The sequence below is a fragment of the Haliaeetus leucocephalus genome, unplaced genomic scaffold, assembly GCF_000737465.1.
Source record: "Haliaeetus leucocephalus isolate CR32 unplaced genomic scaffold, Haliaeetus_leucocephalus-4.0 Scaffold2, whole genome shotgun sequence".
Taxonomy (NCBI): domain Eukaryota; kingdom Metazoa; phylum Chordata; class Aves; order Accipitriformes; family Accipitridae; genus Haliaeetus; species Haliaeetus leucocephalus.
In genome coordinates this window covers 10,535,755-10,557,541 of record NW_010972438.1, presented here as the reverse complement: position 1 = coordinate 10,557,541, position 21,787 = coordinate 10,535,755, and the positions used below count along the sequence as shown (strand labels likewise).

At 35.1% G+C, this 21,787-nt stretch overlaps 1 protein-coding gene across 1 annotated transcript in view; it reads right to left on the bottom strand.

Annotated features, from left to right (window-relative positions):
• LOC104835392 (chromosome unknown open reading frame, human C3orf67) overlaps positions 1-21,787 on the bottom strand; it is an 84,319-nt gene that overhangs the window by 25,533 nt on the left and 36,999 nt on the right. The window contains exons 10-13 of the mRNA XM_010573345.1: positions 21,627-21,773; positions 15,158-15,489; positions 9,734-10,138; positions 1,612-1,815 (exon numbers count right to left, since the gene is read on the bottom strand). Of these exons, the coding sequence (XP_010571647.1) occupies positions 1,612-1,815; positions 9,734-10,138; positions 15,158-15,489; positions 21,627-21,773 (1,088 nt within the window). The remainder of the gene's footprint in view (positions 1-1,611; positions 1,816-9,733; positions 10,139-15,157; positions 15,490-21,626; positions 21,774-21,787) is intronic.

Below are 21,787 nucleotides of genomic sequence, written 5' to 3'. Positions count from 1 at the left end.
TTAGACACTAAAGGTCTAGAAAATGAATTATCACTCTCACATGAATACTCTGCATTTTTCCAAATATTGGAACACAATTACCTCAAGCAGTGTTAAACACAGAAGTCCACACTCCAGAAACTTATACCACATCTATGAATAGCTGGTGCTGTGGCAGCTATCTCAGAAAGGAAAATTTGAGGTGAATCAATAGATACTGTAGACTAACTGATATTGTACTGGTACAGAGAGTCCCTTTGCATAAAGGCAGAGGTATATGGGTAGGGAAGACCATGGAAGCTGAAGTCTTTGTTGTTGCAAGGGACTAAGCGATTAGTCCTTATATGAGAAAGATTAGGTTTGCTTTCTAAATTAATGAGATGGCTGTTCTCTTTGTTTGAGCTCCATTTATCCAGTCTTGCAGATTTACACCACGTTTGAGTCTATTTAGTGAGTACTGAGAAAATGCATTGGAGATATGATGAAATCAACTAAATGTGTAATGATGTATCTCAAATAGTTAAAACTAACTAATATTTCTTTGATATCCTGCAAAATATTACTCTGTAAACCAAGTTCTTATTCATACAATTACCCACTTATTGATACATCTCTTCTAATTTGAAACCTTCATTTACCAGCGTACCACAAAGTTCCAGTGCTGTGTTGAGCATTCACTATGGAAGACTGGTACTACAGGTCTCTACTTGGGCCCTATAGATGCCTGAAGGTAATCTTCACCTAAAATTTTAGAGGATTTACTCTACAATAGTTTATATTGGGGCAACACAGCAGTGTTTACTCTTCTAACGTTGGATCTGCCTCTGAGAGTTGTGTTGTGTGCTTTACTTAAGCCACATTCATTGTTTATTATTGTTTCACCTATAATAAAATAAGAACTATGTTGCTGAGATATAAGTGGAGTATGGGGTTATCTAGTTTTACAGCAGCTCCTGCAAGTACCTTTATATAGTTGCTGAAATGTTATTCTGTGATTTCACACATTCAATACTCTTCCGTGGACTGTAACAAACACTCCTCTGCTTCTTATAACAGTACCCTGTCACACAGTGCAGCTGTGCGTGATTTTGTACCACTTTGTACCAGGACAAGTAATGATACAAGGTGTAAAAAAAAGAAGGATCACATACTAAGTGCTCAGAACTACTGCAGCTTTTTGCCGCTGTTCTCCTGCTTCAGTCCTTTAAACAGTTAGCTTTTCAGTAATGAGACTTTATCATTGTAAGAAGCAATTATTTTCCATTACTCACACTGTAATGCAGTTGCTGACTGGTATATCTGGGTTTCATTCATTTTGGAACTATTTTTAAGTTCTATATCACACACCTGCACATTGTCAGCCACTACTGTGGCAAGCTGTACAGCCTACATGATTCTTCAGGATTCTAGGAAAGAATATATAATAGATTTGCTCTTTGTCCATGGTGGTACTACAGAACCTGCTGGAAGTGCATGTGTTTTGGTTGCGTGTTTTACTTGATAAATTCTAAAAACGTTTGGTAATGATAACTTAAATTTCAAATCTACTCAAAGAAATGTTAATATTCAAGACCCCTGAGTCTCAGAATTGATAGAAACTATACAGAGAAAATACTGTGGGTTTAGACTTACTGGTGGGAAACCAGAGTTCCAGGTTGCTGTATCATCACTGCTTGTACTCATGCTAACGTTGCAGTTGTCTATCTGTGATGCGCTCAGCCCATGTGAGATCCCAGTATCCTGTAATTCTTCATTTTGTTGTCTCTTCATGCTAGCCAGCATCTGTAGTTCAGATGAACTCAGTCTATCTGACTGATAGTTTTTCCAGTCATACTCCTACGAAATAAAATGGGAAAGTCAACAATATAGACAACAATTCCAATCATGGAACAGAATATATGAGTGAAACAGATACCTTGGAGAAGCTCTTGTGGAATCTTCAAGAAGCTACAATACTAAAAGAGAAACAATGTTTACTAGAAAAGATTAGTTAACAGATTTCTGTTCAGCTATGAAGATCAAGCATATTTACACATAATTACAGGAAGGAAGAACACCACAAACACTGTTATGGACTTCAGCTTGGATCCAGGGTGTTTGGTGAAGTTGCTGTTCCACTGCAATTAAAAACAGAAGATAAAAGCAGGTGTTCAGAAGCTCAAAAATCCAGCAGCTAAAATTAAGCATTAAATACAAATCTTGAAATAAACTCAATCACACAGTTATCATAGTATCATAAACACCATCAACATAACATTTAGTTATTTGTCAAGCACAGCATAAAATTTCTCTGGAAAGCTACATGTCAGCACTAAATTTTAAAAGTTATTTTGGTAACTTGCTAGTGTATACGTTTTAAAATAAACATCACTGTATTTTCATTTTTCTTTATACTCACTGGTTGAATTGTTAATGTAACTCTAATTGTTATAGCAAACTTGATCCACAGGCCAAAAGCTAAAAACATGTATTAACTATTTTGCAGTTCATACTTAATGCCTCACACAAAACCTCATGATAAGGTTGTTTAAGTTCACCCAACCTGCTGTGGCATCACCTTTGTTTAAAGGACTCCTTTAAGAAAAACTTCCCCTTTTTTAAAGGGTCCACATAGATTGCTGTTTCACAAAGGAACAGCTCTAATACTTGAGGCCTCTAGTTTTGGTTCTGAATGGAATTACAAAGTATTTCTGCTTGAAAAGTGAATCCAAGTAGTGACGAGGACTTCAGAGGATTTAGATCACTGGAATATGGCCAGTGGGTTGCAAGACACTACGTAACAGTATCCCAAAGAGGGACAGTGCTTTGATTCTAGTGAAGAGAATGGGGCTTTTAGACCAGGAGTTTATCATATTCCTGGCAGAAGGGGCAATCTCACAGTCTGTGAGGAGGTGTGGTAGGCACAGGGTGCTGTGTGGAGATACAGGGTAACTGAAGACCTCAAGAACACATGCAAGTCAGCAGTACTAGTGATATGAACATTGCTAGCTTTTCCTGCTATGAAATCCAGTGTGTAATGTTTCAGCGTGTCTTCTGGGGGTATAAAAGTCACCTTACCACCAGAAGACACACTGAAATATTACATGCTGGAATTATTACTACAACCTCCTCTGCTTTATTCCTATGTATACAAGATGCATATCTAAGTCTTCTCTGTGAATTATAATCATAAACTGGTCACACCCGAGACACAGGAAAACTTGAACTGCAGCTTTATCTTAGTAACAGAAATAGTACAGCAATGTTCAATACCTTCAGGTTATGATACCACACAAACACGACATTTGCTTTTAAAAACATTCATGAATATATGCAAGCGATTAATAAAATATTATATATGTTCAGTTATTCAGCTCCACAAAGGTATGATGTAAACAGCCCACAAAAGACACTATACATTGGACATTGATTTCCTTATTATTAGGAAATCATGCAAAAAGATATGTATATATCCTAGATATTCATGTATATTGCTTAGTACTTCACATGCAAAGTGCTCACTTTCATGAGAAAGATTATATGACAACACTGCTGAAAAAGGAAGTTATTTTCAGTGACACAGTACTTTCTCCTGTTTTAGGGAGTTCCATATACCTTAATAAAACTGTATTTTCTAGGAGTCAGAAAAGCGTTATTATCTGTCTGATCCCCTTTCCTGCCAGCTTTTTTTGTCCTTGGGATCAGAGCAAAGCCAGATAATGAAGGATACTACATTACTTATTTCCCCTCCAGAAGTTTAACTGGGGATACGCTCATAGATTAATTCACAGTGCTGAACTCCAAGTATAGGATGTGCAATACAATGCACACTGGACGGGAATTCTGGATCAATGACAGATGGAGAAACTCTTTCTTTTTAATAATACATGTAATGGCATCATGCAATGAACAGAACCTCGATTTCACCTCAAGCTCTAGAATATTTTATTGGCTAAAATAGTTTTAGAATAAAGATATGCAGCATATTTTTATTTACTCACAGGTGCCATAAAAGAAATCAACAGTTATTATCTCAATATTATGTAAAATAATACTTCCCATTTTAATTCTAGTTAAGAAATTAAGTATCATTCAATAAGGTTGCTGCCTAACATTAAGTTTTTGGGAGTAGCAACTCTGTCATATATTTTTGATGTTTCATTCTGACTACCATGATATTAGATTTCACTTAAAGCCATCTCTTGCAAATAACTGGTCAAAAAGAAAATTAGCACTGAAATAACAAAGTAAACCACCTTTGATGGGAAATGTGCCTGCAAGCTGACAATCAGCAGGTAAATATATCACATAAAACAGGATTTATGACTGAAGGGCACTCACATGGAAATAGCTGCATATGCAAGTCTGCAAATCTTTGTAAAAAGACAATTAATTCTAAAGCCTATTGCAAACATTTTTTATGTTTTACTATGTATCTCAAATTCTTAAGTCAAATGCCTTTGCAAAGATTTTTCCTGTGGAATCACCTCAAGCACTCAGAGGCTACTTTTTGGCACAGATAAATGTAGTCTGCCATTTTGTACAAGGTATAAGAAGATGACAGAAGCTGTTAGCACAGCTGCCACCCCTTTTTTAGCTCTGGCTTTTGAGCCCCAAGCTTCATCCTGAATAGTGTGATTATTACTACCATTTTTAATCCTAAAATAATGTGATGTTTTCTCTAGACCCTTACTGAACGTATGTTATTAGCTCAGTTACTATTAGTTATTTGTCCATTTCATACGAAGCTTGCTATGTTACGTCTGGAAAGTCTGCTTTGCTCTGATGTATTAGTATTCTACCAGATCTACAGCTGCTATAACTTTTATTGATCTTACTGAAGATGCTGATTTCCTGTTAATTTTCTATATTGAAGCTTTCTGCATTTATTTGATTACTGTAAGAGAAGCTTCAGCTTATCTTTCTTACCTCACGTAAGAAGCAATTGGCATGCAGTCATTAAAATGACAGCATGAACTAGTGCTATGCACAATAAAAGCACTAAGCATTGAAAGAACATTTTTCTCATTCTCTTTTTAATAAAGGCAAAACATTGCCCAAACCTGCTTGTCTTTTCCTTTACATCTATGAAGAAAGATGCATAGATTTTTTGAATTTTTACAAAACAATTCAAAACATTTGTTCCCCCCCCCCCCTTATTTCAAATGTCATTCTGTTTTCTTTTCTTGTAATGGTCTCACTCTCGAACTACTATACTCAGAAAGGAGAATAGATGTCATGACAATTTTCAGTGTTAATAAAGAGGTTATAAAGGAGAAGTAGTTTGGACTATTTATTCTGTAGCTTCAGATGACTACTACAAAAAAGCTTCTTTATAAATTTTACATTGTCTTAGCCAATTTTCAAAGAGAGAATTTGAAAACTGAATTTGAAATTAAGCTCACTTTGTAATTTAGGAGAAACTTTTGATGTAAGAAGTAATTTTGAGATATTCGTAAATTTGTCTAAATATTTCATTTAGTAATTAAAAGCTTGTCTTTTTGCATATCCTCCTCTTATGAGAAAGTATTCTTATTAAGCTCTTAAAACTTTTGCTAGATTGACAAAACCTGTTGCTTAAAGGATCTTTTTCATATATAATGACATTTACATTCTTCTAGGTTCCAATGATTTATTCAGAATTGTTTGAATGTAGTTATACGTGCAGAAAACTTTAATTACCAGCTATCTACATGCTTGCAATATTACCCAGAGGGCTGTGCTTCTTTCTTAATTAAAAATATTTGAACTTAATAATAGAGAACTCTATTAAAACATGAATAAAACATTGCAAGCAACCAGGTCCTTAAAGCGTATTAAGTAGTTAAGCAAATCGATTGCAGGAAGAGTTGGTTAAGCATTTTTTTTACCAGTCCTCCATATGAGCAGATTAGAAGACGCTACTTCTCTGTAAACTCTCACTCTAACACCCTTTCATACAAAACTATCCTTTCATACATAATTCTTAAAACAATGAACAGTGTTTCAAAAGAGAAATAAAATAATTACATGCCCACAGCCAACAAAAAACCTCCAGTGTTGTCTCACTGTATTTAACAATATTACATGTCACCACTTCTTTTCTTGAAACTTGTGGGGACCTAGAATACTAGTTTCTTCCTGCAAAACTGCTCCAGCAGATACAAAAAAACCTTTACATATGTATGTGGTCAGAAAAAGGCCTCATTCAAATAGCTTTTTATACTAATTTTAAAATTATTGGAAATGTAATTAATTAAAAAAAATATATATTTGACTTTATTCTATATAAGTGCTAGGTGAACATACCTTCTAAGATAAACAACCACTGTTTAAAAGGCAGTCAGTGGCACTCAAATCTGGCTTCAAATTTGAACATGGCACAGTACAAAAAGAAGTATCAAAGAACTCCAAGGAAAGGCTTCTGGATGGGAAAATTTTATTACTTGCTAATCTGCTAAATCTGCCAAATACTTTCATCTTATATTTTGTAGCAATAAAACAAAGTCTGTAACTCCTGAGTTTCTATACATTGATAACAGGCTTTGTCCTTGCAAAAACATACTTACAAACAACAAATTACATGTGCAATACATTTACAGCTACAAGTGCAGTGTGCTAATAACGCTATCATCTAATTTAGTAATCAGCATTTTATCAAGCAAAGGAAAAATGACAGCTCTTCTCCTTCATCTTTTAAAATAAAATATCACAAAACAATTGTAAAATATACCTAACGCTTCAAAAACTTAATTGCAGTCCACCTAGGCAGTCTATATTTAGCTATATTCTACAGGACAAAGTTGATCACCGCATTAACCACTGATAACATCTTTTAGGAAAGCAATCAACATATTTCATTTGTTATGGACAAATAGATTACAGTTATGATTAGTAATAAACATAGTTGAATTTTAAGTGGAACAATTTTCCAAAACTGAAAAGGATCAGGAAACAAGGGAGGAATACGTTTAATTACAAAAATGTGAATAGTTACTGGAAACTAGAAAAAATAAATTCCTATATATAAAACCAGGAGGGAAAGGGAACATAAAATGTAAACAAATTTTATTATACCCTTACAGACAGATACATGGATATTAGCACAGCTAAGAAACAGAGAATCAGATTATCAGTATCAACTGGGGTTTTCCTATCACTAAAAATTACAGAAACATTATCTCACTTCTTCCCAAATACAAAAGACCACATACATTGCATTCTTCCACATTTTCTACATCAATAGGGGCAATTCTAATATCTTTTCCAGATAATAAATACATAAAACATATGCTGCCATTGGTAGGATTTTCTCTGTTTTTGAAATATTTTTTTTCTTTTTATTGTCCAAGATCAGCAGCCACTGGTATTTTTCATCACCATAAGGTCTCAGCACTGCTTCTGATTTTCAGCTGCATTATTATATTTCATTCCCCTTGCTTCCCCCTAATGTGCTTCCTTCCCAAAGGAAACCAGTCTCCACACCCTTCATGGAAAAGGATGTTCTGTTTTTATCAGGAAAAGTGCAAGGCCTTTACACAACCCAATAACCTACTTGCAGAATACAGGAAGAGATTTCTAGAACACTCAGAGAGACTATCTCACAGGATTATGAGATACATAAACCCCAACCCCTACACCAGTACTAAAAGAGACTTGTTTCCCAAAAAACACTGAAGCACCAGTGGCATGGCAGTATGTGCATTTCCCTACCATAGATACACAGAAAACCTGAACATATGCTTTCCTAGACACTGTTGTTTAATGTGATGCCCAGTTTGGATTGCTCTTTCTAGCCCAACGCCCAGATTTCTATATCCACCATTAGCTGCAGCGTGGTCCATCCTCAGCAGCCATAGCAGCTAAAAGCAGATAGGTAGAACCGTTCAGCACAATGACCCTGCCCGAGCAGTAGCAGCCTTGCCCCATGGAAGTAGTCGCTCCTGCTTCCCCTTTCACAGATGCTGTCAAATCAGATAACTAAAATTAACCGTATCAACAAGAAACAGAATCGCTACAGACTAAAATTCCCATAGCAGAATGACAGCACATCCCCCTGACTGGAATGGTGACTGCAGTATCCTATAGCAGATGAGACAAGCTACAAGGACAGAAAACAGAATAATGACGGAAGACGGCCATTTCCTTCATGCAAACAAGGTATGTCATGTTGCAAGACATTACTGTAGGCAAAGTTTTCCAAAGAATACATAACTTCAAAGCCACAAAAAAAGAGAAGTGTCTACTCTTTTGGTCCCCAGCAGTGTGCAATACTTAGTTCAAGATACTACTGTCCAAAAACCACTCTTACATTTATGATCACGCAGTAGTTAGATTCAACATCCCTGGGTAAAAATGACAAAAAAATTGACAAAACAGCAATCTTGGGACTACATACCATAAAACTCCTTGACCTGTAGAAGAGAGAATTGTGGGGGAATATGATATACAGCCATCAAATAGTAAGTGGTACAGGTAGGAATAATAATTACAAAAAAAATTTTACCCACTGTTTTTTATAACAAACACAAGAATGAGAAAGCACCAGGAATGAGACTGTGCATTCAAAACAAACAAACAAAAGAGATAAATATTTTTTCCCACAAATAGCAGTTAAACTCTGAAATTCACTGTCACAAGGCAAAGGCCATACAGGTACAAAAAGCAACTACACAAATCTGTGGAAAAAAATTCTATCACCAGTTATTTACCACGAAGATAACACCTTTCACTGAAGAAATTGCTAAGTTATGGACTGCTGGAAGGAAGCCTGCAGGGCATGCTGGCGAGGTATTGCTGGATGCTTGCTCTGTCCTTGCCCTGTCTTTTTTCCCTAGCTATCTATGACTGACCGCTGCTGGACAGAAGATGCTGGCTATGTAAGTCTTTGGTCTCACAGGGTATTAGCTGACGTCTGAATAAAGATCTCTGAAGCCTGAGGAAGAAGTTTGGCCTGTTCTGCTCTCAGATGCTCAGGAATAAATCTAATCTACTCATAACAAATTTAGACAAGAGGTCACACATTAAGAGATATGGATCTGCAGTAATTCTAAGCCCAAAAGAATTCTATCCAAAAACATGGAACACTAACATAGTGATTTGTGATTTACAGAATACACTTGACTCTTAAGCTCCAGTTCCTGATTCAAAGCACAGTTCAAAGCACATCATTATAAGCTGAAAAGGCAAGACTTAGCTATTAGGAAATATTTAAGAACATAATGAACTTCATACAAACTTGTTCTTCGAATCACTGCATGTTTCCATAAGGAGACTCCAGGAAGAAAAAACTAGGAATAAATCAACACTTCAGTGAATGTAACAATTCCTTTAGTAGCCTGGCAATTTAGCCTATGACACAGCCTTACTGTTGGCCCTCAATCACATAATTTATTATTTTTCAGGGCTGTTGCAGAGAGATTATGAAGTACCTAGATTAATGCTCTTTCTATGGTCACTCTTTAATATACCAATTCAAAAGTCTGTAAATTTTCTTTTGTAATCTTTAAGACCAAAACTACTAACTCACGTATTTCCAAAATGTGAGTTGCTCAATGACACCTCTTTTTACCTATAAACCTCTGTGATTTCTGTTTTATTTGGAGTACTGTTTTGTGCGCCACCAAATACTACAAAATCAACTTTCAACAGACCGAGCTCAGTAAATACTGTTATGATGAAACCAGAATACATCTGGATGAAAGACGTATTATTTCTCACTTTGTGCAAATGGGTCTATCTAATATAGCTTCTCTAGACAATCTAATAATTCAGTATCAAAGTAAAAATCACTTACGCAAGTCTGTGTTGTCAGGCATGAATTTTCTCTGGAGATTTTCTTGAGAGACTTTTTACTGACAGATCTTTTTAACTGACCGGAAACTCCTTCATATCTTTCAGATCCATTTGGAATTACTTTAAAGAATTCAGTTTTACTTGCAGTTGGAGAAAGAGAAAGGGTAGGCTTTAAGCTTCCCTGAGAGCTAACAGAATCTGGTTTTCTCACAGTGGAACTCTGTGGTTTTGATAAGATGGTGTCTTTGAGGTTATGTTTGCTTTGTCTCTTGTTCTTCCAGCATGCATTTCTCCATGACATACTCTTTACTGGGATCTCTTTAAAAATTGCTGAATCAGATGTTCCTTGCCTGCTGTGGCTGATCTCAAGGTTCTCAGTATCCTGGATGAATTCACTGTTGTCATCCTAAATTTAGGAAACAAAGCAAGAGCGATTCCCTCTCATCATCACACAATACAGTTTTACATAACCTTAACATTTCAAAATGGCTCTTTAATCTCTGCTGCCTAATTCTAAATTTGCAAGGATTCTGAAAACCAGCTGCTCTTCCTGGCAACTACAATGAGTATAGCATAAACATATTCTTACATCTCGAGCAGTGAAAAGTACAAAGTAGAAAGAGGAGGAGAGGGAGACAAGATTACACTATTCAAAACGTCCGCCCAAATTTAGAATGCTGGTAACCTCCCAAACCTGTGTGTTACATGGTAATCATAATTTCAATAAAATTTAATACAACTCTAAACCAAAAGCAAGCAAAAAGTCCATGATAATGATGTCTTTCCACTGAATTATTAATGTTCCATATTTTTACATTGCATCTGCAACTTCAACCTAGAAGGACTAACTCCTGCTGAAACTACTTTGCTCACCTCTGGCAATATTCAGTACCATTTGAATATCATTTAAGAATTTTTTAGGTTAGTTTGTTAACCTTATATTCATGCTTCTAACAACATCTCTGCAAAATATTCCATGAATCAAGTGTATGATCCCATCTCAACAACAAACAGGAAGTCTGAACACATGGAAAGAAAAACAATAGGGAAACACATCTAGTGTTAGCTTCAATGTTCTTATTCTTAAGAAAGAAAGTGTGAGAGAGTCTTCATCTTCATCTCATCATGCTGGTCCTCTGCCATATGCTACCACACTAGATGTAAGGCAGTATATATTACAAGATTCAATAAGACACTGAAATATCATCTTCAGTATGCGTCTCATAGACAAGATGCAGTCCTACTGCAAATGAAAGCAATCCAATTTGTTACTGACTTCAGTAAGTCTAGGACTGGATTACATGGAATGAAATGCACATTCAGGAAAAATAATCCCTCAATTTTATTAATGATACACATTTTGGAAGTTTATAGTTTGATTCCCTCACTTTGTGTTTCCTTGAAAGACAAATCTGTATTTCCCTCTTTTTCATAGACTTTTATTTGTCCAAAATTATCTTAAAATCTGTGCTGGAAACCCATACTAAATTAGGTTAACTTAAGATGGAAGATTACTAGAGAAAACACTCTATTTTTTTTCCCCACATATCAGAGATAAATGGATAATGTTGATTTATCAGAAGCTTAAATCCCTCACACCTTTCCATATCTTTTCAGTCACACATATTAAAATAATGAAATAGTGCCAGAAACATCAATAAAGTTTGCTTGATTAACTATAGTGCAGCATATGTAAACTGAAGATGAGAACAATTTTACTCAGGAATGAGCACTTCCACTGATGTACTGTATTCCTTGAAAGAACATGGAGATGGGCAGTTCTGGATACATAAAACTGATTGCTCTTGCTGGGCTGTAATTTTAAGAAGATCGTTCCAATGACTCTAGAGGGCCACCTACTAGGAGCAGATGGGATATAGTCCCTTTGTACACCAAGCTTTAATACTGAGGTATCAGAGTGAAATTATCTATCAGCCTTTGTAAGGATACATTATCTTATTTAATCTTATTTCTTCACTCTTTGAATCGCATAAGGAGAGAAAAATTCTCAGTTTCTTCATTGAAGGCTTCGCTGAGGAACTTGCCTGTTACGCTTAAAACAGCATTTTTGATAGCACTATGTGACAAGTGGTCACACCTGCCACAGTCATACAACTCCTGCAATCAGCAAGAGTTCTTGGTTTTGCTCTGGGTTGACAGAATCCGTAAATGCTGCCATGACAAGTTTAATTATACAAAGACTCTGACAGAAATTTGAGCTGAAAGCATGGACATTCATATAATCACAAAATAGTCACTTGGTGGTGAATGATTTCAAGAGAAGAAGCAGTTATTATCCTTTACTGATTATTTGACTCTGATAATTGAATAACAGCATTGAACTATTTCAGTGACTAGTAAGTAACCACTAAAGAGAATTTATAAATACTTGCTATTTTCAGTTTGCAGATGGAAACATTTCTTCCCCAAAAGCCAAAACTTACATAAACCGTATAATTCTAGCACAGTTATTGTCCATATCTTATGGCTCTCAGCATATGCAACATAGTCAATGTTCACTTGTTTGAAATTTATCCTGATGCATAACCTGCCTCTTACATTTTACAATTAAGTAAATACTTTTTGTAGATAATACTGATTTTCCACAGATTTCATTAAAAAGTACATAATTCTCCTTTGCAGTTCCACTAACTTCAAGTGTAGACTAGGATGAAAGGGATTTAGCCCTTTTAATCATAATTTTTTAATTCATGATGAAGCAACATAAAAAAACCCAAGGAAAACTTTTGAAACTTTTGGACTTTTTACCAGTATGAGATATTTAAACTACAAAGATATGCAAAATCTGTTTTTTTTTTTTTAATTAAAACTAAGTTTTACTTATATTTTCCAGGAGAAAGGCAATTTATGCTCACATGCAATTATTTAAATTGTAGGTTGAGATATCTATCTTATTTGATATAGTTCAAGAGCATGTACATATCCTTGTGTGTTATACACAAACAATATATTTGAATTTCAAAAGAAAGCTGTATTACAATGATCATGAGAAACAATAATAGTGTGAAAACCTGTAACAATGTAGCTTATTTCAGCATGTAAGACGAATGTATTTTTAAAAAGCACTGCAAGATTCAGCATAACTTAGTCAAATAAATATTTTGTCATGTAAGTGAAGTAGACTGGGAAACATGTTATGGTTGGGCTAAAGAATTTTGGTAATTTTGCAAAGATACCTTAAGCTGTGCTAAAATAGATACTATTAAGTTAGGAGTTTTATGTTCAGCTATCACGGCTTTTCCAGGATCCTCTTTCCTGTATTTTCAGTGGTTGAAATAAAACTGTTTTTTAGTTTACTTCAGTAATGCAGAGTAGAGCAATGTGAATATTAAATGTGTATCCAGACTATCAGTATAAAGCTGACTTCAAGAAGCAACACAGAATGTCTCTGCACAAGGAAAAGGATGAATATGGGCAAAATATGACTGCTAAGTAATTTGTTGGTTCAGTGACTCCTTTCACATGAAAGAAAGGCTTAACTATGAATTACTAATGTAGTACTTGGACTGAGAAAAAAACCTCTTGATAATTTGTTAGCATGCTGTATATTTGTTTAAGGTAATTATCTTCTAGCTTTGTAAGTCTAGTGCATCTCCAGCTGCAGTGCCGATACTATTTAATGCAGTTTGCATCCAACGATAATGAATGAAACAAAGGCTGTTCCCTAGCACACCTCTGGCACATTGTCAAAGAAAAGTTTTTAGTTTATATAATACCTTAAATCTTTTTAAAGAAGATAGGGATCCTCTACCAGTCTCTCTTGCATCAACCCTCTAGAATGACCATTAATGTAGTCCCCCAATGTTGTTCTTGTGCTGTAAAAGCAGGAGTACTTGGCTACTGCTTTCTCTTTGTGTGCTTGGCACTGGATCTCTGGGATAGGATGATGACATGGAAGGTTAGCTATCTCTTCAATAAAGATTTAAGCACCAGCAAAGTTTAATAATTAATTTAGCTTTTGATTAATTTATATAAATTTGTCTTGCTTTATAGTTCATCAGTTAAAGGATGCCATATGCACTGTGTTTTTTAAGACTCTTTATTTTCGCTCACTTACCATAGCACGGCCTTTACTGTTTGGTACCTCTTCAGAAATATTCATTTGTCATTTTTACACTGCTTTGGAGACACATCTTTACAAAGGACTTGAATACCCGCCCCCCCCCCCCCCCCAAAAAAAAAAGAAAAAAAAAGGCAGCAATCAAATTTGAAACTACTGAAGTTGAGTAAATGACACTGCTGGAAAGCTTCCATAATTCTTAGGTTATGGAAATATTTCCTTAACCTAACTTCTGCAGTAATCTCTCTGGCTTTTCATAAGCATAATAGACAAACAAATTCTTTGAAATCCAAACAGTTCTGTATCTTCAGAATGGTATCCCATATAGCACTGCTCATGAACCATTCATTAGCTTGACTAAACTCACTTAATTCTGAAATTCTGGAACTTTGTTTGAAATAACAAAGTCTTATGGGTTTAAGTTAATAAATAATACACTGCCCCAGATAATGGGAAAATGCCCACAACTACAGAAAAAAACCCAAGAAAATAATTATTTCTCATAATTAGCATCAGCAATTTGGTTTCTCAGAAATACAGAATATAGAGCAGTTAAGTTCAATCCATCTTGCTATATGTAACTTGGTTGCGTTTTATTTCTCAGCTATGAGCAACAGATTAGAATGCTAAGAAACAGATTTTATAATTAAAAATGAAATACAGTATAATGTTCATAAAGGCAGAAACTTCAGCAGTTACTGTAATCACACAATGCAACTATTCAGTGCATTGACAATTTGGTGAATTTCTGTATTGTACCAGCTGATACATTTATTAAAAAAAATATTTCTTTTCTTTCATTAATTTTATTGCTGAAAGATTTCCACATTGCAAAAGAATTAAAGCTGGTGATGCTGACACAGCTCAGACAGGATATAAAGCAGAAATACCAATCAAGTGACATTAAAAAGCTGAAATTTCTTAATTTACTTTCAACAATGTTTATGAGCAAAAGAGTCCCTGCTTACAGTTTTATGCACAATGAAGCCTTATTTACTGCACTCTTGCTCAACAATAATGGACTTAGATCTCGCTCAAATCTATGCTGCAGGCTTTCCTAAAATATTTTTTGTTGTAATGGTGCACAATATTCACATGTCTCTGTTAGCATAGGGGCTAAAGTAGAGTTAGGTTTCTTAAGCCCACTTGTTATAGAGGATACACCTGCATTTTCACTCCTGTATCCAGTTAGACACAGCAACCTGACAAAGACAAATCTACCTCTGTAGGTGTATGGGGAAAAGATGATTTATCCTCTCTGTCTAGCTTGAAGACAGAATCTCATCTTAGGAGTTTTAGGATGAAGACTACTTTATCAAGAATTACATGTACAAAGCGGCCTACCTCTTCACTGCTGTCAGTTCCTTGAAAGTCATCTTCAATTTCGGTTTTCCCATGTACTCCGTTACTGTCTTGCTTCAAATCCAAAGGGAAAATGCAATATTCTGGTGACATATTTGGAGACTTCCCATGAGGAGCTGATCGAGGTCTTGATGAAAATGTGAAAATCTCTTTATTATTCACTTGGTGATCACCTGTTTCATTGCTGTGATGTTCAACGGAGACATTCTGTGGTGAGGTTAAATTATGGCAGGCTGAATCTTCAGTAGCTACAAACTGCTCACTCCTATCCAATTGAACACTCTCAGTGAAACTTTCTGGAAACACCCATTTATCTGAAATGTACAATGTTTATTTTAATGCCAAATATGTAAGTTGTATGTTACCCTGATCACTCTCATTTTCTCTGGAAGTTATACAGCAAAATAAGTTTTTCTAATACAGAAACATTCTGCTTATCAGATCTATACAGTTGGAAGAGTGACAAGGATGCAACAAAGAAGATCAGGCTGCTTTCTAAATGAGGCAAGGTTAATCAAAACGTTTCCAGATCACAGCTCAAAAAATCTGCAGGCTATGATATATGATGTGCAAGCCTGCAATTTGAAAATCTGAAACTATTTAGCTGTTAAGATTTGAAACCGTTCAACTGAATTTCATTCTAGGAAAACATAATTTTATTAAATTTGGCTATCGATCTTTTTCTATAGGCATTTTTTGTGGCTGACATTTAAAAAAAAAATAATCACACATAGTTGGTGGAAAGTTCATAGTATTACAATCTGCTGCTTCTTTATTGCTGAAATTCTACATTTTCTTTTATGTCCAGAACTTATGGCTTAAATCTCAATTTCAAACTACAGCTCTGATGAAAAATAGTGTGACATGAAAAATGTATGAAGATATCTGTTTCACTAAGTTTCCCCGAATACAGGCAGTACTAATCTGCCAATTTTAAAACAAACAATAAACTACAGAAATGGATTTAAAGATTGAGTGCACCAGATAAACATGAAAAGGCCATTTTTATAGACTTATTGTTAACTTATATTTTACTGTTTGGAATGATGGTATAGAAAAAAATGTCAATTTGATTGATTAAAACCAATCTCAAATAGCATCTGAGAAAAGGAGAATTGCTCAAGTATGCAATACTCCCTTATCTTCATTAAAGGTAGTGTGGTGTGGATTATTCACTAGATCTTGAAACTTTCTGGCTCCATAAAACAAAGTTACCAGCAACCACATTAAAAAAGCCTCAATAAAAAAATACTAAAAACGTAATAATAAAGTAGTACTGCAATAATAAAATGCTTGCCATCACAGAAGACAGTAAGTTTACTATGGTATTCTACTCTTTTTAGTTTTGTTAGAGATAGTTACCACTTCAGGCAGATTCAGCAGCTTTGGGGGGGGGAGAAAAAAAGTCCAAACCACCACAAATGAAGGCAAAAGAAAGAAGAATAAGATGCCAGGAGAAACAGTTGTCTCCTTACTGGGTTGCTGTGATTTTTCCAGTTTACCAAAGATAGCTAAAGCTACCAAACTCCAGTTAATATCCTAAATGTTAGTTTGTACTAGGAACCAGTGAAGACTAGGGACTTAACACACCTTGTACACTCATGGCTTGCACCTACTTGTTCCAGTAGAGACTATTTTTCAATTTCTACATGAAGACCGTCTATAGTCAGAAGCCCCAAGGCTTTTCAAGTAAACTCTTTTTATATTAGATAATCATCCTGGTTTAAAACAATCTAGTAGATCATTGTCTATTGTACATAAAAAAGTCTATTTTGTAAATATATAGAAATCTCACCTTGCTTTTAATTTATAAAAGACTTGAAAGATGAACATGTAAGTAATGCCATTTATTTTACAAATACTTTGGACTAGTTTTTTCAAGAGCCTCAAGAAATGAGTGAGACTATTCAAAACTTCATTTGTGTAAACCCAATGACCTTTTGTTCTGATCAATAACTACAAGTGTTTCAAAGGAGGATACTACAGCAGAATTCTCCTGTCTTTGGTCACTCAAGATGGTGTCACACCCACTAACAACTTATTTTTCTTAGGCAATTGGAATTACATGTGAAAGGTTGTACACAAATAAAACAACTGAAATAGTAAGAGAAAACACAATATTAATCATGAACTCCCATTTCACAGTTTTTATGCTTTCACTATATTTTAGTATCTATATAAGCTGCATTTTTAAGGAGTCATTTCCCCTATAAAAATGAAATGAAAGATGGATCTTCTCATTAACTTTTCACTTGAAGCTGAACACAGTATTAGAATGCTTGAGAACAAAAGACTCAGGAACTTTTTTTCCCAACTGATTTTGTGACCTAGCATGACTAAAAAACTCTCTTGCACTAAATCAGTATTTTAAAGCACTCCATCATTTGTCCAATAGGAATCTGGCCCACCAAGCCTGAAATTGTTTTGAATGTCTTTGGCCCTGGAGATGCTGCCACATCTGCAACTCCAGAAAGCACTATGCAGAAATGCCACAAAAATGTTACTTATCCCCAAACTTCAATTTGCTGGACAACTCTCCTGTATGTAAAAGGATCTTTCCCCCAGCTATTCTGGATACTAAGTCTAAAATGCTCTTAACTCTTTTTCCTAAGGCAATGATATTAGAATTTTCAACTTGCTGCATTTTTCAAAACAAAAAGTATCTTCAAAACTTACCTAGCTAAGAAAACTTTTGGATTTTTTTTTCAGTTTTTGCTAATCTCAGCACTCTGCAGTCTTCTGACCAGTCTGGCACCCACCCTTCCACTATTTCATCTCTACATGTTTTACTAGGTTTCAATGGCAGTGGCTTGACTAAGACCAAGATGTATAACATATACTTCTTTAGTATTCAGAAGGTCTTTTCCCCCATCATGAAATTAGATCTGACAAGTATAATGCTGTCTTTGCAGTTTTCAAATATGCACTAATAGCTCAGACCACTGTAACAAGCCCTCTACGGTACGGTTATACATTTAGTGTACAACCTACTTCACAAGAATCTGCTAATTTTTACGCACAAAGGACTGTGAATGAGTAGAGAGGAGTGGCTTTATTTTTATTATAGCCTAGTGACTTAATAATAACCAGCTTCTCTAACTGCAGTCTCACTTGTTCTATTCTCATTCTAGAATGACTTGTAATGCAGTTGTTGCTGTTTAATTTGCAGAGGTCATTGCAGATAAAATTTTATAATGAATTCTGAAGCAAAAAAAAGGTGTTAAACCACTTGGGTTTTGAGATTTTAAGTCAATTTTGAATGAAGTATCAAAATATGAAAAAGATATCTTAAGTCACAGTTTTTGTCAAGTGTTTAAAGAAGCAGCAATTAGAAGCTTAAACTCCTGACTCCTACTCCTGGCTCTGTCACAGACATCCAAAAAATTCTTACACATCACTTTACTCACCATTGTGAGTAAGGCAATGTCTTTACCCAGATCAAAAGTACTTCAGAAATAAAGAACTACTTTAAAAGACTTAGTGTCTGTATAATATTTAGTCTGAATATTCTGCTTTTTTAGTCTAACCTTCTCTGTAAAGAACAACATTAGTCTCCAGAGATAATGTTGAAATATACTTGGGTTAGTAATAAGATAAACACAAATATTAGTTTGTATACCACAGTACTTATTCGTAATGAAGTATGCAGAGGGAAGATAGAAAAGTCTGTAAGGCTTTAAGATGACATTTTACACTGGCTATGGACTTCAGCAACTTCTGTAACCTGTAGTCAGTGTAGCATTTTGTTAACAGTCTACAAGCGAAAGATATGGGGTGTTTTGGACCAAACCAAATCCCATTATCTCTCCACCACAAACTACACTGGAATTTCTTTTTAACTCAGTATTTTCATGTCAATTGTGATGAACAATTTGGAGTATCTTCATAGCAAAATATGCAAACTACTATGTAATCACAACATTACAGCAAACAAGATAAATGCAAGTATGATCACCTAAACATCTAATTAGTTCTTCTACACAGTCAGACTTATGCTAAAGCTTCTAATTGCAGCCTAACATTTTAATGAAGGTTTCAACATTGCATAAGTAAGACTGGCAAACTATAAACAATGCTCACTCGTTTTATTTTTTCCCTTGCTTAAAAACAATTTACCTTGGTAAAGGTACTGCATACCTGCTACAGAAGACATGCTGATTTGAAGTGTATAATAAATCTAAGAGATATTATTATAAATAGCAGTGACTAAACTCTAAGGTAATAAGAACAATCACTTATGAAAGCTCCCCTCCCCCCATGAAATTTAAATTAATATTTACTAAAGCTAATGGCAGAAGTGCAGTAGTGCCCTAAGATCACCATAGACATGGTTGCACAAGGCTCAAGAATACTAAATGTCTGGTGATAAGAGAAGAGTAGTGTATGATAGATTCTCGTTGATACAACTTGTTTAGACCACAGTATAAAAGGGGAGCCAGAAACCATGTAAGCTTGCACTTCCTTGGGGAATGTGGTTTTGTGCTAATGACTTGTCATAGGTGTATGTACATTAACACCTTGTCAGAAGTGTCAGGACTATGCTTTTGGCTGAGTCATCACCACTGAACCAAGTTTGTCATTGTAAGATCAGCTGTTGGGAGTTTCCTGACTAGAACACTGATCCTGAGGTTTATGGGGTTACAATCCTGACAGTGTGCACAAACTTTAGCTACAACACAAGTTATCATAGAAATAATAACTTCTTTGCTTTTATTAGAAAGGTATTTGTTTTTAAAATGTGAATGCAAACATGAAACAGTTTGGTCAGAAATGAGTACAAGTGTTTTTGTTCTCTCACCTGATGTCAGGGTACACTTACTTCACTTCCTTTTGTAAATGACTTTTACAGTATTTTATACAGATGTATATGTTTAATGGTTTAATTTTATTTAAAATTATTAGGTTCCTCATTTTTTGCTAGGTGTTTCTGGTTTTGAATTTCCCCCCCTTCCCTGTGAACATTTCATCAAAGAATGCCTAGCATTCTCTGAGGTCAAGTTTATCTGAGTTTGGAAGAAGTTCAGAACAGAGCGTAGAAGAGGAATTTCTTTGATGAAGAGGTTGCCTATAGGAAGCTCTTCAACACAGATTAATCCAGTACTACAGGATGAAGAAACCATTAAGTCATCTATATACAGTTAGACATCTTCATGTATTGAAAAAAACCTGAAATGGGCAAACTGAGCTATCAGTGCCAAGTGATCAAAGTATGGAAAAAAAAAAGTTTGGAGAATCATACCTTACAAATTCACATTGTGCATTTATCTGCCTATACACACAAGTAAGACTACACAGAAACAGTTTTCATTCTCACAAATAAAAACAGTAAAATACCAGTGTTTATACATAGCTTTCTTCCTCAGTTCCGGGCTTCTGAATTTACAATAGGGCATTCAGACATGCCTGTCTACTGCCTTAAGTCTCTGTCTTTTCATATCACTTATATTTACATAAATTAACAAGTGATGATTAATTTTCCTTAAATTCTAGCACTAGATAGAGGTCCTGATGTTCTAGATGAAGAATATGTAAGACAATGATTCCTGCCTCAGGATCCTCACAATTCAGGTAAAGAGGAAGTAGTTTAAAAATTCTCCAGAAGGCTCTACTTGCCTAAGCATCTTGCATCTGTTTCAGTCAAATTATAAACCCCATAATAGCAATTATGGATTACTGACACTGTCATAGTATATAACTGCTTCTAAACATCCCAAAGATTAAACAAAATGGAAACAACTCAGAGTGTGAAGGAAAATTTCTTTGGTCAATTTTGAGCAGATCTGAGTAGTCTGCCCACTTCACAAGTTTGTGGCTATGCCTTTTAATAGAAAGTAACACTAGTTTTTTTTACAGAGACAAGGACTATTTTTGCCACAATAATGTACTTTCCAGACACATGCAAAGCAAGTTGATTGACACTGTATGACAAAAAATATCCACACCTTTTGGCAGACAGGTGTGAAAGGGAAAAAAACATAAGCTGAGGTGTCTTTCTGTGAATAAGGGAGGGGGAAAAAAAAAAGTAAATTCACCACTGAACTTTAAAAACAAAACAAAAACCCCTGATATTACATGGGTACCATAATTAATATCCTAAACTCTTACCTGGTACAAGTAAACTTTCTCATACTTTCGATGTTTGGAGTCTTTAGTGTTAAATTTAATAGGGATTTAAAGAATAAATTATTTTTAGTTCTTTCCCTTTAATCATGAGAGCATGGAATTTTCCTTTTTTTATTCATTCACTGCTCTGGCACTCTGCTTAATCCTGCAAATCTTTATCAATGCTGAAAAGCAATTCTGTTGCAGGGTGTTTGATTTCCATAATCCCCCACAACACAGGCATTTATATTTTATGTGAACTGCTTTTGGGTCCTTTGAAATTTACAACAGATAGTCCCCCAAGCCAAACACAACTGAGATGTAAAATAACATAAAAGGAGCACTATACCGCTGGTTATCTCCCATGTGTTTTTGGCTGCATTTTTTAGAGATAATCTTCTATGACTGTTCTTGTCTGCTAACGGTCCTTGTGGTGAGGCGAGCTGAAAATCTGCTCTTCCACTCTCAGAGGTTTTCTGAGTCTGAATTGCAGGGTCTGAAATACAACCC